At 44.8% G+C, this 16,651-nt stretch overlaps 1 protein-coding gene across 2 annotated transcripts in view; it reads left to right on the top strand.

Moving 5' to 3' along the window:
* Positions 1-14,782, top strand: part of CUL1 (cullin 1) — a 71,394-nt gene extending 56,612 nt beyond the window's left edge. Inside the window, exons 12-21 of one of the 2 annotated variants that reach the window (XR_014816178.1) lie at positions 148-279; positions 2,300-2,417; positions 3,836-3,912; positions 4,948-5,079; positions 7,921-8,013; positions 11,923-11,970; positions 12,049-12,131; positions 12,585-12,847; positions 13,406-13,519; positions 14,302-14,782. Coding sequence is in view for 1 of the 2 variants with exons in the window: in XM_021063586.2 (XP_020919245.1) it covers positions 148-279; positions 2,300-2,417; positions 3,836-3,912; positions 4,948-5,079; positions 7,921-8,013; positions 11,923-11,970; positions 12,049-12,131; positions 12,585-12,690; positions 13,406-13,519; positions 14,302-14,382 (984 nt within the window). In the remaining variant the exon portion in view is untranslated. The remainder of the gene's footprint in view (positions 1-147; positions 280-2,299; positions 2,418-3,835; positions 3,913-4,947; positions 5,080-7,920; positions 8,014-11,922; positions 11,971-12,048; positions 12,132-12,584; positions 12,848-13,405; positions 13,520-14,301) is intronic. The other variant, XM_021063586.2, reaches the window with a different exon arrangement.
* Positions 14,783-16,651: the final 1,869 nt, after the last annotated feature.

Raw genomic sequence — 16,651 nt, 5'->3', positions numbered from 1 at the left:
AATACCTGCCTTAAAGATAATGGGGCAGTATTGTAAGCGTGGCATACAGGGCTGGACAAAACGGAGCACACATGTTTGTTTCTGGCCTGGGTTTGGTGACAGTGTGTTTGTGAGTGTGTTAAGTGTGCTCTGGTGTGGCTTTTCTAGATGGTGGTCTTCAAGTACATAGAGGACAAAGATGTGTTTCAGAAGTTCTATGCAAAGATGCTGGCCAAGAGGCTTGTCCATCAGAATAGCGCCAGCGATGATGCTGAAGCAAGCATGATCTCTAAGTTAAAGGTAAATGTAATGTTTTCCGGAAAAATGCCAGTTTTAAGTCATTAAAGTTCTGGGTTGTCAGTTGGGCAGAGTAGACAATGGATGACATGGATTCTGTGCCGTGAGAACTCCGCCCTCCACCACAAGGACCCCACCGCCAGTGTTGTGACAAGCCCAGGTCAGGCCTCACATGCTCTGCCAACCCTTCCCCTGCTGCATAGAGCCCCTCCTGCTCCAGCTGAGCCTGGCACACCGTCCAAGTGTCTTCTCCGAGCTCCTGCACCTGTGGCCTCAGCTCTGTCTCCACTCCCCAAGAATTGCTGCAAGTGGTGCAGCCCAGACTCAGCTTTTTGTTGGCCTTGGGTGGGTCTGCGGGAGGACAGAACACTTTAAGTGTTAGTTTGCTGTTGCATATTTCTTCATTCGGCCGCATCTGTGTCAGTGCTTCCTGGCCTGCCAGGTGCTATTATGTGACCTGGACCATATTTCACTTTGACCTGAATTTTCTTTTTTGATGATTTTTATTTTTTCAATCATAGCTGGTGACCTGAAATTATAGTTACATGGTTGTCTTTACCAGCTTGGGCTGCCATACCAAAATACCATAGACTTGAATGGCTTAACAAGAGAATTGAATAGAGTCCTGGAGGCTGCTGGGAAGTCCAGGATCAAGGTACCAGGCAGTTCAGTGTCTGGTGAGGACACTCTTCCCAGTCTAATCCTGGAGGTCTAGCCTCATGACCTTTTCTGAACTTAATTGTCTCCCTGTGGCCCCACCTCCAAATACCATCACATTTGGGGTTAGGGCTTCAACATGGAGACCGGGGGGCACAGCTCCACCAGTGGTAGTGGGTGAGGGACAAATTATGTCATCTTTATATTCTTCCAAGGTGTCAGAAATCCTTGCCCTTAGTGATAGTTATTGTGTGTATACAGACCTAACTCTTCCATTTATAGCTGTATAATTTTTGATAGTGTATTAATTTTATTTATATCTTGTTTAAAACAAATTAAAGTTAGAGTTCCCATCATGGCGCAGTGGAAACAAATCTGACTAGGTACCATGAGGTTGCGGGTTCAATCCCTGACCTCGATCAGTGGGTTAAGGATCCAGCATTGCTGTGAACTGTGGTGTAGGTCACAGACGTGGCTCAGATCTAGCGTTGCTATGGCTATGGCATAGGCCAGCATCAACAGCTCCGATTGGATGCCTAGCCTGGGAACCTCCATATGCCACAGGTGCGACCCTAAAAAGACAAAAGACAAAAAATAAATTAATAAAATTTGTTTTATTATTTTTTATTTAAGTGTAGTTCAGAGTTCCTGTTGTGGCTCAGAGCTAACGAGCCCGGCTAGTATCCACGAGGACATGGTTTAGTCCCTGGCCTCTCTCAGAGGGTTAAGCATTCCGAGTTGCTGTGAGCTGTGGTGTAGGCCACAGACATGGCTCGGATCCTGTGTTGCTGTGACTGTGGCATATGCCAGCAGCTGTAGCTCCGATTGGGCCCCTAGCATGGTAACATTCATATGCTGCAGGTGCAGCCTGAAAAAAAAAAGAAAAAGAAAGTATAGTTGATTTACAGTGTTATGCTAGGGAGTTCCTGTCATGGCTCAGTGGTTAACAAATCCAACCAGGATTCATGAGGACGCAGGTTCAATCCCTGGGCTTGCTCAGTGCGTTAAGGATCCGGCCTTGCCAAGGATCCGGCCTTGCCGTGAGCTGTGGTGCAGACCGCAGATATTGCTCAGATCTTGCCTTGCTGTGGCTGTGGTTGGTGTAGGCCAGCAGTTGCAGCTCCAATTCGACTCCTAGCCTGGGAACCTTCATATGCGGCCCTAAAAAGACAAAAGAAAAAGAAAAAAACAATGTTATGCCAATTTATGCTGTAGATAGTGTACTTTTTAATCTGCATTTTGTATACCTTGAATACAGTTAAATGTTACAAAGTACCTGTCATGTACTGTGATTTCTATCAGATTCCCTTGTGTACATTGATATTTCTATAGCAATTAATAAGATCGTTATCTGGGTTCATTGCAGCAAGCTTGTGGTTTTGAGTATACCTCTAAACTTCAGCGGATGTTTCAAGATATTGGTGTAAGCAAAGATTTGAACGAGCAGTTCAAAAAGCACCTGACGAATTCAGAACCACTGGACTGTGAGTATTATCCACGTGTTTACAAGCTTCCTTTGTAGGCGGTATTCTTAGAGGAGCCGGTGCTTTTTGGAACAAGGTAGAGAGATGACAAAATACAAAGTAGGAATGGTGGGTCCTTTATCAGAAATTGAAGGACAGACAAGCAGGAAGTTCTTCCCAAATGCACTGGCCACCTCATGACTCCTGTGTGATGATAGGAGAGGAGATGACAGCGTAGAAATGTGTGGCCTTTTCTGGAGAACCTTGTGCTGAGCATGGCCAGCTGGGAGTTGGAGGAGCTGAGCCCTGACCTCTTCTACTTGCTGACATGGCTGCCCAACCCCAGGCACTTGCCAGCTCCAAGCAGTTTTAAGTTTCAGTTAAAAGTTTTTAACCTTAGTTTGATTCCATTCTAGCAGTGTTTTTTTTGGGGGGGGGTGTTTTGTGGGTTTTGGGGTTTTTTTTTTTGCCTTTTTTTTAGGGCCGCACCTGTGGCATATGGAGGTTCCCAGGCTAGACGTCAAATCAGAGCTGTTGCTGCTGGCTTACACCACAGCCACAGAAATTCTGGATTGGAGCTGCATCTTCGACCTACACCACAGGTCACGACAACGCTGGATCCTTAACCCACTGAGCGAGGCGAGGGATCAAACCTGCAGCCTCATGGATGCTAGTCAGATTCGTTTCCGCTGAGCCATGACGGGAACTCCATAGCAGTGTTTTTAATTATAAGAAACTGACAGGGCCATAGAGATAACAGCCAGACAAGAGCCCTCATGGCTTCAGATTGACGCTGCTGGCCAGGCAGGCTAGGAGGCCAGCTGGGCTCCTACTGCAGGAGGAGGGTGGCAGGGCATGATGACATCATCTTTTTAAATGAAGAATGGAGATTGTACTCTTCCCAAATTGAAAGAACTATTAACCTGTTACTGACAGTTGTACCGTGGACTTGTCAGCCATCTGTGATGATGGCATTACTGTTACAATTTATAGATTATTGAAGATACGTAAGGTCTGTGTGTCAGTTCACAGTACTCTGCTACAGAAAACATAATGAAGTTGGTTTACTTTGGGGGTTTTTGTTTTCCTTTTTAAGTTGGGGGCTCTAATGCCAGTCAGGCCTGGTGAACTCCTGTGTGCCTTGAGTGGACTGTAAACTAAAGCAGATGAAGCCAAGCAGGCTTATGATGTTGTAATTCTGAGTTAGAAGAGAAATGAAAAACTCACCCTTTGGAGGAGAGAATTTCTGGCTCTTCCCTTTACTGATTTTAATTGAATAAAACAATTTAATTTTAATGTGCTCAGTCCTTAGTTTTATATTGAATCCGGATTTTTCATTTAATGTGTTTCCTGATAATAAAAAGCAACCCATGTTTATCTGAAAGGGTGGCTTTTTTCAGTTTATAAGGCTAATTAATTATTTTTCCCCACGGCCCCAGTGGATTTCAGTATTCAAGTTCTCAGCTCCGGATCGTGGCCCTTTCAGCAATCCTGTACGTTTGCCTTGCCGTCAGAGGTAAGGATGGGTTTACCTTCTGTTCCCTTCATGTGGAGCAGAGTTGAAGGGGGCAGCCTCCAGCATTAATGCAGATGGTGCCTAAGAAGGCCTTCCTGCTGCCTAGCCATGTGGCCTCAAACGGGGCAGCGCCGGGCAGTCATGAGCTTGGGGCTGGGTAGGGGTCAGGGGTTGGCCACCTTTGTCTCAGCTCCATATGTGTTCATTCACATGCTTATTTACCCTCAGAAGTAGAACCTAATAGTTCTGTGATGAACATCATGACCATACCTATGTGTCTTGAAGTAGAAACTTTTTTTATGGTATCCTCAAATGATTAAATTTACATGCCTTTTTTTTTTTTTTTTTTTTGCATGAGAGTAGAGACTTGGTATTTGTATTTTACCTAAGCGTTTTGAGCTATAAACTTGGGCCAGTGGTTTTTTTTTTTTTTTTTGTCTTTTGTCTTTTGTCTTTTTTGTTGTTGTTGTTGCTATTTCTTGGGCCGCTCCCGCGGCATATGGAGGTTCCCAGGCTAGGGGTTGAATCGGAGCTGTAGCCACCGGCCTATGCCAGAGCCACAGCAACTCGGGATCCGAGCCGCGTCTGCAACCTACACCACAGCTCACGGCAACGCCGGATCGTTAACCTACTGAGCAAGGGCAGGGACCGAACCCGCAACCTCATGGTTCCTAGTCGGATTCGTTAACCACTGCGCCACGACAGGAACTCCGGGCCAGTGGTTTTGTTTGTTTTTTTGGTCTTTTTAGGACCACACCCTAGCATTGGGAAGTTCCCAGGCTAGGGGTTGAATTGGAGCTGCAGCTGCCGACCTACACCTACACCTACGTCACAGCTTGTGGCAATGCCAGATCCTTCATCCACTGAGTGAGGCCAGGGATCAAACCCTCATCCTCACGGATACTAGTCGGGTTCTTAACCCACTGAGCAACAGTGGGAATTCCATCCAGCCCACTGTTTTTTATTGAGGAATGTTGGCTGCCAAATATGGTGAGATACATATTCCACATAATGCCCCCCCTCCTTTTTGTCCAGTTGGAACGGAGTTATCAGCGATTCACAGCTTTTTATGCTAGCCGTCACAGTGGGAGAAAATTGACATGGTTGTATCAGCTGTCTAAAGGAGAGTTAGTAACAAACTGCTTCAAAAACAGATACACTTTGCAGGTAAGATCACCTTCTCCTTTTGGTTTTTATTTCTTAAGTGTAAATGAAGATAAGAGAAACCATAGAAATCAGAATCCAGTGGTTCACACAACAAGAACCTAGAGTTAAGATTCTGGCAAAATAATGCAGTGAGCTATAATAATGAGCTAAGTTCTAATTATTTGTGGCTAAGGGACAAGGTATTTGATGGCACTTAGCCTTTTTTCTCCTCCATGAAAGAGGGGTATCAGTGCCTCTGCTTTGCGTATGGTGTGAAAATTAAATGAAGTTATGTTTTTAAAAAGTGTTTGGCACAGCTCCTGCCTGACACAGGTTAGGTGTTCAGGTAGTAGCTTAAAAAGCCAGGGTTTCATTGTTTAAGTAGATGATAGCTCTTTTCCTTCCTTAGCAGGGCAGTTTCACATTGACAGCAACCCTCGGAGTTTGTAGCGGTGCTGAGTACTAGCTAAGAAAAACTGTAACCCAGGTTTCTGTTTCATAGATGAGAAACTGAGCATCAGCTCATTTAAGTTATTTCCTTGGATCCTAGCTGATAGAGGTCAGAGCCGAAACTTCCATTAAGGTCTTTTCCCTTCAAGAGTCCATTTTGAAGAAGGGCTCTCCAGTGCACTTATAAAAACAATTATAAATCCTTTGAACCGGTGGCATATGGAAATTCCCAGGCCAGGGATGGAACCCGAGCCACAGCTGTAGCAATGCAGGATTCTTTCACTCACTGCTTTTTAAGTATTAAGAAATTCGTGACTGCGTTCTGAAGGCTCAAGCTGCTCATTAATTTAAACTTTGAGTAATGCTGTTCTTATAAAATAGTTAAATGTCTGATGTTCTGTTATGCCAGGTCCAGTGATCTTTATCACCTTGACTGTGGAGTATTATGTGCTTGACCCTTGAGCAACCTGGAGGTTAGGGGCACCGACCCTCTGTGCAGTTGAAAATCTGCATGTAACTTATAGTCAGTGCCCCTTAGCCACAGTTCCCCCACATCTTTGGATTCAACCAGCCTCGGGTCTATAGAACCATTGTATTTAGTACTGGAAAGAATCCACATATAAGTGGACCTGCACAGTTCAAACCCATGTTGAGCGTTGACTATATGACTGAAATTTTTTTTCTTCATTCCCTAGGTATACATAGAAGAACCCATGAGTTCATACTTTAGTACCTAAGATTTCAGTGCCCTTTTTTTTGATCAGCGGCAGACATTTAGCCAGAGGTGTGTTTGCTTTGTCAAGGCAGCCAAGGGTGGGCACAGCGTAATATGCCAGGAATGTGCTTTTTGCCTGCCCTTATGTTTTTATTTAAGGTACAAACAAACAGGGTACTTTTTTGTGATTTTTCTGTGATCCTATAAGTAATATTTATATCAACTTTCTTGAGATAGTTTACATATGAAAGTCACCCATCCTAAGTATACAGTCTGAGTTATGGCAAGTGTATATACCTTCAGAGCCACCACCAGGCTATGGGACATTTCTTTGAGATTTGCTTTCATTTTGGTCACCACCATTAGAGAGATGGCGGCCCCTGCTCATCCCGGGAAAGAGCTCTCAGAACCCCCCACCTCACCCCCCACCTCTGTCATCTTTCCAGGGGGCATCTTGGAGTTTCTCAGAGACACTGATCCAGGCCGATAGGGTCACTGCTTCTTTCTCCTCTTGTTGGCCTAAGTTTTGCTGCAGGGTGCTGGAGAGAGCAAGGGAGAGGGGCTTCCCAGGGGAATGTGGGACGATGCCCGGGGCTCCCCCAGGAGAGGAGGACCCTCAGTAGGTGTCCGTTCTCCACACAGCTTAAGGAATTAAAACTAGTATGTGTTGCCTGGCACATGGTTTGCTGAAAGTACCTAGAGCAGTCATGATTTGCTTTAAAGCATTTCAAATTTTACATAGTAAAGTACTTCGGATTTTTTTTTTTTTTTTTTTTTTTTGTCTTTTTGTCTTTTCTAGGGCCACACCTGCGGCATGTGGAGGTTCCCAGGCTAGAGGTCTAATTGGAGCTGTAGCCACCGGCGTATGCCACAGCAACACAGGATCCAAGCTGCGTCTGCGACCTACACTACAGCTCAAAGCCAGATCCTTAACCCACTGAGCAAGGCCAGGGATTGAACCCACAACCTCATGGTTTCTATTCAGGTTTGTTAACCACTGAGTCACGCCGGGAACTCCATTACTTTGTGTATTTTTAAAAAAAAAAACAGGTATAATGTAGCAGGTTGCTCTGACCATAATGCACCAGAAACAGTTTTCCTTAGTATTTGTGCAAAAACAAATTTAAAGATAGACGTTCAGTGTTACTCTGTGTACTGGACGAGTATTTATGTTTATCTATATACATGAGTGTGTGTACACATAGGGTGTACAGTTGACCCTTGAACAATGTGAGCTTGAAACGCACAGGTCTACCTGCATGTGGACTTTCTTCAGTAGTAAATAGTACATGGCCTGGATCCACAGGTGGGTGAACCTGGGGATATGAAGCCTCAGCCGTGGAGGAACCGCATACACAGAGGGCTGACTATAAGATGTTGGATGTTCAACAGCTCAGAGGGTTGGCACCCCTAACCCACCCCCCCAGTCTCAACGTTGTTCAAGGGTCATAGAGACAAAACATCTTGGAGGAAAGTTCAAGATCACTTTAATGTTTGACAAGGTGGGAAATGACATCTTTGGGGAAATGTGTTAAGGTGGAGTTTTGACACTTTGTATCCCTTTTAAATATAATTCTTTTATTTTTTGTATCTCTTGGAAGAATTGGTTTCATAAGTAGGCTCTTCAGACTTAGGCTCTGTGGGAGTTTTCCATGCATTTAGATTTTGCCTTTTTCCTTTACATGGGGACCTCGAAGGCATCTACGTTCCAGATGGCCATCCTGCTCCAGTACAACACAGAAGACGCTTACGCTGTGCAGCAGCTGACCGACAGCACCCAGATCAAAATGGTACTCCTCCATCCGCCTCTGTTGTGGGATGGTGTCGGGAGAGGCCTTGGGGTCTTTGGTTTGAAATAATTATCCACCTTATGAATGTGAATATGCTCTTATTCTAGGGTTCAACACATGATTTTTAAAAGCTTAGTTTTTAAACTCATTGTAACGTATACCTACACACCTACACATGTCGTGCTTCTCACTCATTTAGCTTGTTCTTAACCCTCTTTCCAGCTGAGTTTAAATTTTCACTTAAATGTTTTTCTTCCTATTAATCACTTTTTGAGATCTATTTCACTAATACAGAATTTACCATTTTGAAGTGTATAGTGCAGCGTTTTTGTTTAACAAGGTTGTAGAACCACCACCACCGTCCACCAGAACCGTTCCCTCACCCTCAAAAGAAACCCAGTACCCATTAGCAATGGCTACCTTTCACCTGTTTCCCCCCCAGCCCTGGCAACCATCAGTCTACTCTCTGTCTCTCGGGATTTGCCTACTCTTCACATTTCACATGAATGAAGTCACACATACGACATGTGGGTTTTGTGTCTGCCTTCTTTCACGTGACATCGCGTTTTCAAGGTTTATCTGTGTTGTCGCATGTATCTGCACTTAGCCTCTTGTGGCTGATGTGTTCCAGCATATGGATGGGCCACATTATGCCTGTCCGTTCATCCGTTGATGGACATTTGGGTTATTTCCACCTTTTGGTTATTATGAATGATATTGCTGTGAACATACATGCAAGTTTTTGTATGAACATATTAGTTCTCTTGGGTATAAGCCTGGGAATTGCCAAGTCATGGTAACTTATGTTTAGCTTTTCAAGGAACTGCCAAACTGTTCCACGATGTCTACACCAGTTCCTATTCTCACCAGCAGTGTATGAGGGTTCTACCTTCTCCACATCCTTGCCAGTCATTGTTACTATTTTTTTTAAATTATTATGCCCACCCTAAAGGCTTTGAAGTAGTGTTTCCCTGTGTTTATTTGCATTTCCCTAACAACTAATGATGTTTATGCTGTTTTTGAGTTATTTGTCTTTTTGTTGAATTGTAATAATTGTGTATACATTCTGTATAATAGACCCTTATCAGATACATGATTTAGAAGTATTTTCTCCTATCCTATGGGTCATGTTTTTATTTTCTTTATCACACACATGATTTTAATTTTAATGAAGTCCACCTATTATTCTTCTGTTGCTTGTGCTTTCAATATCATATTTAAGAAACCTTTGCCTGATCCAAGGTCAAAGATTCTTCTTTCCCTGTTTTTTCTTTTTATCGAAGCATGATTGACTTTTTATTGGGCATAATTGAAGTATAAATTAATATATTTCAGGTATACAACAGAGTGAGTGGATATTTTATACATATTTTTTCCCTGTTGATAGGTACTGGCAACCTTGTCAAAAAAATCACTTGGCCATAGATATATGGGTTTTTGTCTGGATTCTCAGTTCTTTTCCATTGATCTAAATGTCTCTTTACATAGTATAACACTTCTCTTGGTTACTGTTATTTTGTAGTAAGTTTGGAAATTGAGATGTCCAACATTGTTCTTTTTCAGTTGTGTTGGTTATTCTTGGTCCCTTGCATTTCCATATAAATTTCAGAATTACTTGTCCATTTCTAAACAAACAAACAAACAAACAAAAAAAACAGCTAGAGTTATGATGGGGATTGTACTGAATCTGTAGGTTGCTTTGAGGGGACTGTTGCCATCCTAACAGTATTAAGTTTTCCAATCCATGAACAGGGATGTCGTTCCATTTATTCAAATTGTCTTTAATTTCTTTTAACTGTGTATCATAGTTTTCAATTATGAAGCCTTTACACTTCTTTGGTTAAATTTATTAAACTTGATGCTATTGTTACTGGAATTACTCACTGCTGGTGTATAGAAATACAGTTGCATATCAATCTTGTATCCTGCAACCTTGCTAAATTCATTTATTCTGATACCTTTTTGAGGATTCTTTAAAGCCTTTTTTTTTTTTTTTTTTTTTTTTTGGTCTTTTTGCCTTTTTGCCTTTTTCTTGAGCCGCTCCCGCGGCTTATGGAGGTTCCCAGGCTAGGGGTCGAATCGGAGCTGTCTCCACCGACCTCTGCCAGAGCCACAGCAACTCAGGATCCGAGCCACGTCTGCGACCCACACCACAGCTCACGGCAATGCCAGATCCTTAACCCACTGAGCAAGGCCAGGGATCGAACCTGCAACCTCATGGTTCCTAGTTGGATTTGTTAACCACTGCACCACAACGGGAACTCCTCTTTAAGGCCTTTTAAAGATGCAGTCATGTCATCTACAAATACAGATAGTTTTAATACTTACTCTTCCTATTTGGATGCCTTGTATTTAGTTTTCCCCTACTTGCTCTGGATAGGATTTCCAGTACAGTGTTGATTAGAAGTGGTAAGAATGGGCATCCTTATCTTGTTCCTGATCTTGGCCAAAGTTTGCAGTTTGTCATTGTGAGTTTTTCTTAGGTACTCTTTACCAGACTGAAGAAATTCCTTTTTCTTCCTAGGGTTTTGTTGTTTTGAGTGCTTTTTGTTGTGAAAGAGTATGAGATTTTGTTTAAATGCTTTTTCTGCTTTTTCAGATAACTGTGTGGTTTTTGTATATTAATATGGCATATATATGTTAATTTTGTTTTACTGTCAACCCACCTTTGCATTCTTGGGATAAATCCCACTTGGTGATGGTACATAATACTTTTATATGCTGCTGGGTTTGGTTTGCTGTGATTTTCTTGAGGGTTTTTGCACCTCTATTCCTAGGGGATTGGTCTGCTGTTTTTCTGTGATGCTTTTGTCTGGTTTTGGTGTCGGGGTAACACTGCCCTCATAGAATGTGAATTAGGAAAGTAATTTGTCTTTTAATCATGCTTTAAGTTTGTCCAAGATACATTTTCAAGTTCTAACAACAAAATGAACTTGCTCCTCTGCACCTAAGAGTCTTTTCTCATTTCTCATTATTAACCCGAAAGGGGAGACTTAAGTTTGGGTAGAGGCTTAGGCTGCCCCCACATTGTGGAAGGGGGCTGCTCCTTGGGACCTGCTTTTCCCAGCTGAATGGTTCCTCACCCCATGCTGTGCTTAGCCTCCAGCGGCCTCTGAGCTGGCGGGCAAGCAGCTCTCCTCTCCTCTCCACTCTCCTCCTTGAGGGCTGTTCGTGGCTCCATAAGATTTGGCTCATAAGCAGCCTCTGCATCCATGCCCCAGGCCCTGGGCAGTTACCACACCACAGGCCTCTCTGGTTCACCTGGACCAGGATGGGCTCCATCAGGCCAGGGCAGGTCTCTGTCCATCCCTGTGGGAGGGGCTGGGGTGTGAGCGACCTGGGAGCCACTTCGGTGCTGAAGGTCCCCTTGATCCCCCTGATTTCATGGGATCAGGAAGCCATGGAGCTAAAGGAGAAAGAGAAATGACTGGCTGGCCACTCTGGGCAAGGAAGTGGCCTAGAGGCCGAGGCTACACGATGTGCTTAGAGTTCACCTGAGAAGAATCAGCAGCAGGGTCGCTGGTACTGTCCCTGTCACGTTTGGGAACAGAAGGTGGAGCTCCCTGCTAATAACTTCTGCCATGATCAGTGTCTCAGGCATCTGAGAAGCTAGTAGCAGTAGTAAATTTCCTGTAAATTTAATAAAAGGAATCAGTTATGCATGATTTCTAATATTTACAATAGAATTGTCAGTTTTAATACTGGGTGATCAAGAGCAAAAAGGGCTTGATTTTGCTTTTTTAGGAGTAGGTTTTGGGGAACCTCGAAGACACCACCCCTCTTTTTCCTCTGGATCTATTCTTCTACTCGGGTGATTATTATTTTTCCATGGAAAAATAGACCATGGGATGGGCTGTGGTTTTTAATTGCAAAGAAAAATGCGTTTTCTCTTTTTCTTTTTAATTGCAGGACATTTTGGCACAAGTCCTACAGATTTTATTGAAGTCAAAGTTATTGGTATGTTGATGCAGTTTTTACTTTACGCTAGAAAAAGCCTTTTCCTAAAATCATGTAGTAACAGTTGTTTCCTCATAGGTCTTGGAAGATGAAAATGCAAATGTTGATGAGGTGGAATTGAAGCCAGATACCTTAATAAAATTATATCTTGGTTATAAAAAGTAAGGACAATCTAAGAAGAGGATGGTGCTGGGCCTTAGACTTCTCCCCCGACACCCTAGTGCCCTTACCCGTATCATGGGGTGGAGGGGTGGGGGGGGTGAGCACTGCCCCGATGGCCACTCGGCAGGCCTCAGATGGATGGGCCTCGATTCTGTTTGACCATCCAAGCTGGTTTCCCAGCTGACTCTGTTTCCATTTTTGGATTTTTCCTCAGTTGGTAAAAAGTCTCCTTAAATGGCTCGCCTAGGAAGTTTGGACCTCTGCGTTTTGATTTTATTTCACTTGACAAAAATCTGCATAAGTAGGTTAAGGAATTGAAGTTCCTGTGATTACAGGCATCCTGCCCAAACTAGGGACGATTCACAGAGATGACCTGGAAACTGCGGTGGGGAGGCGGGAGGCAACCTGTCTTTTAAAACAACAGTGATTGGTTTCCTCAATTTTCTTGACAGTAAGAAATTAAGGGTTAACATCAATGTGCCAATGAAAACAGAACAGAAGCAGGAACAAGAAACCACACACAAAAACATTGAGGAAGATCGGAAACTACTGATCCAGGTGACATTGGGCGCCTGTCCCCCCGAGGGAGGTGGCTGCCCACAGCTGGGTGGTACTTCCTGTGCACTATTACTTGGGAGCGGTAGCCAGCATGGTGGATGGTTCTGAGTGGAGTAGATGAAATAATTGATGAAATAGATGGAAGCGAATAGATGTGGTAAGTTCAAATGGGAGAGATGGAGAGTGGTTTAAGGGGGGGGTTAGGGAGCTTCTGTGGCTTTGAAGACGGGGTTTTCTCTCATTTAAAAAATGTTTTTGAGGGAGTTCCCATTGTGGCTCAGCGGGTTACAAACCCAGCTAGTACCCTTGAGGACGTGAGTTCAATTCCTGGCCTCGCTCATTGGGTTAAGGATCCAGCATTGCTTTGAGTTGTGGGGTAGGCCAGCAGCTACAGCTCCTATTGGATCCCTAGCCTGGGAACTTTCATATGTCACCGGTGTAGCCCTTAAAAAAAAAAGTTTTCTAGCTGGGTTAAATTACTTAAATTGCTTGTAAGACCCAAACATTTTGATGTCTGTGGTATTAGCATTAAAACACAGGTAGATGGAATTGGCGCCCTGCCCCTCTGACCTTTGATGCATTGTCACCTATTAGGAAGTCATAAGGCTGTGCGTAGAGATGGAATCCTGGCTGCCTTGTTACTAGTTGTCCTTAGTGTTTACGGATGTGTTCCTGTAACTCTTAAACATTTGTTTTTCCTTACTTGGTTATATAGGCGGCTATTGTGAGAATTATGAAAATGAGGAAGGTTCTAAAACACCAGCAGTTACTCGGAGAAGTCCTAACCCAGCTGTCCTCAAGATTCAAGCCTCGGGTCCCAGTAATTAAGGTACAGGAATTATATAACGAAAGTATTCAGTTTATTATTTTAGAAGATGGAAGAGGTAACCAAAAGTTGGTTGATTGCTTTTTCATGAAGAAGGCACTTACTTGGCTTATTCACTATAATAGGTTTCTACAAAATAAAATAGGCTGAAATCTTAAACTTTTTATTGAAACATACATAGAGAAGTGCAGAATCATAAGCATTCAGCTTGCTGATCTTCTCAAAGTAAACCATCGTCCGGCTGCTGCAGGTGGAAAGTTAGACCTGCTCTGTGGCCCTGGAGCCTCCTGCTCCCTCCCAGCCAGTGGCCATGCCCCCTGTGTCACCTCTGTCCCACGCCTGACACCATAAGGCAATTCACCCTCCTTGTGCCCTATGTGAGCCACCTGGAGAGCCCCGCTCTCCTGTGTCTGCTGAGAATGGGCGCCAGGTAGGGGAGACCGTCCCCAAGGCACACAGGTCCTGGCCGTCTGGTTTTCCCCTGGCGGGGCCTTAACCCTAGACTGCTGACCCCCACTCATTCCTGCGGGGGTTGTTTAAACAAATTCCACAGCTCTTTCCCTTCTGGTTCCAGAGGGAAGCAGTCACAGGCCACCTGGCTGTGGCCTGTCCTGTCAGTGACCCTCAGAGGACAGCTCGGGGACACCGCGCAGGAGAGGCCCTGTCCCCTACTAGCCCTCAGTGGGGAGGAAAACCCATGGGGGCGGGGGGAGGCTGTCCCAGTTCTGACAATAAATGTGTTTTTCTTCCCCTTTCACCACCTCTTTTTTAAAACTAACGCGCAGAAATGCATTGACATTCTGATCGAGAAAGAATATTTGGAGCGAGTTGATGGTGAAAAGGACACCTATAGTTACCTGGCTTAACCCTTCCAGAAGGGTCTGCGCGTGGCAGCATCGCTCCGAGGGAAGGATGGAGCCGCGTTCCCAGCTGCCCGCCCGCGCATTCGGACCTCCCTCCTCAGCCCACGGGCGGGCTCGGGGCATCAGAACTGCTCAGGATCGATCCACTTCGAGTCTGTACATAGGGACACCAACGCCATTTAACCTAATTTAAGAACCGAGGGGACGGGCCCTTCGGCGCTGAGGGCTGCATGCTATGCATCTAAATCAGTACATCAGCCACGGGGTCACGGCCGCAGGCTCCGGCGACCCCAGGACGTCGGCAGCACTTGGAGAGCAAGTCTAAACGGCCCCGCGTGTAATCTGCTATGAAAAACCATTTGTATAGTGTGTTTCATTTTTTAATGTGTGAAAATAAAGAAAATTAAAGGATTTCTGTACAAGTCGCATTTGGTTTTGTTTTAAGTTTACTAATTTCTATATGTAAATAAAATATATAATGATTGTGCAGACGGGCATCCCCAGTGTCTTCCTGTGGTCAAGAGGGCTGTAGCCTTGAGGTTGGCATTTTAAGCTCTTAAAATTCTAAGCCCCTTGTAACTTCTGTTTCTCAAGCATTTGTGCTCATTACTGTAACATTCTCCTGCGACCTGAATGCAAGTCTTGGCTTCTCTTGACACCTGTCAGGCTGAGCAGGGCCATCTGACCCCTCATCTGCTTCTCACAGTCAGGGACCAGAGTGAGACGCCCATCACGAATGTGGCTGAGCAACAGTTGACAGCAAAGGTGACAGCTTTTACTGATTAAACTCCCCATGTGAGAGGGAGGTGCTAGAATTGCCCACAACTATAGGATGAGCACCTGGAGTTTTGCTGTTTGGGCACTGCTGGTCCCTGGGTGGGCTCGGCCCTCTGAGGCCTTGCTGGCCCCACAAACTGCAGGTGGCCTCTGTGATGTGAAGACCATGCTTATCTCACTGGCTCAGTCCACACCTGCACTGAGATGAGGTCACAAAAACAAGGCAAGGCATAGGCCAAGGAGAAAGTATACATCTTACAGCTTCTTGAACCAACCTGGTACTTAAGTTGATTTTTGAAAAGGTTGCATTTATGTAATCGTTTCCACAGTTTTTTTTTTTTTTAAAGGTTTTTTTGCTTTTTAGGGCCTCACTTGTGGCATATGAACGTTCTCAGGCTAGGGGTCTAACTGGAGCTGTAGTTTAGGGCCAACACCACAGCCACAGCAACGTGGGACCCAAGCTGTCTCTGTGACATACCACTCTTCACAGCAATGCTGGATCCTTAACCCACTGATCAAGGCCAGGGATCAAACCAGCGTCCTCATGGATACTAGCCAGGTTAGTTACTGCTGTGCCACAGCTGAAACTTCCTAGTATTCTTTTTCAAACAATCTTATAAGATGTGTGAATGAAGTAAAAAGCAATGCCATCACCTGAGGGCCTCATCCACCCTCCCCCCAGACTCTGAGGTGCCCTTGGCCTCTAAAGACAACTCAGAAACTGCCTGTTTGGGAGTTAGGACCACAGCTCTTCCTCACATTTCATTCGCCTCTGGGACAAAGGCACTGTAAACTATCACCATGGAGCCCCTTGAACTCATGTTTGAGTCCCATCAAGAGTGGGAAATTTTTAATGGTACTTAACTGATATTTACTTATTCCTCCAGAATGAAGAGTGCCCTTGGTAGGATCTAGGACATTCGGGAGCAAATGTGGACCAGAGGCGGGTGATCAGCTCACACCCTGGGATTCGGTTCCTTGGACCTGCGCCCCTCACACTAGGTAAATGTCCTGTTTCATGGGTGTGGAGTAGAAGTTAACTTTGTGCTTTTACTCACCAAACCTTAGCCTAGCCTAACCAGGCCTCCAAACACAAGCCACAAGAATTGAGTTCCCTTGCATCCCAGTTAACTGCATTTGCCAGGGTAACTTAAATGGTGATCTCCGAAGCTGTTTGGAGATGAGTGCTCAGGTCTGAAAGGCGCCTAGTGCCCAGTCCCTAGGAAAGCCCACGCCTTGGGGGAAGGATGGAATAACCCCATGGAGTTAGTTGGCCATCAGGCGCTTACCACTGTGGCCCGAGGGAACTGGTTTTCACCCAGAGGAGAGCAGACAAGGCAGAACCTCTCACTGCCAGGAGGATCACGGGCTCCTGGGGCTGGGCTCTGCTCACACCTCACACCAGTGTGAGCCAGCAAACTGCCACGGGTCACTGGTCAGCATCTTTGAGAACAGCAGTCAGAAACACAAAATGCAGACCTACATAACCGGTAAG

The sequence above is a fragment of the Sus scrofa genome, chromosome 9, assembly GCF_054392235.1.
Source record: "Sus scrofa isolate SSC_HxYL_T2T_F1_AM1 chromosome 9, Sscrofa_HxYL_maternal_Yorkshire_Landrace_v2.0, whole genome shotgun sequence".
NCBI lineage: Eukaryota > Metazoa > Chordata > Mammalia > Artiodactyla > Suidae > Sus > Sus scrofa.
The sequence above is the reverse complement of the archived record's forward strand: the minus strand, read 5'-3'. Positions and strand labels throughout refer to the sequence as shown.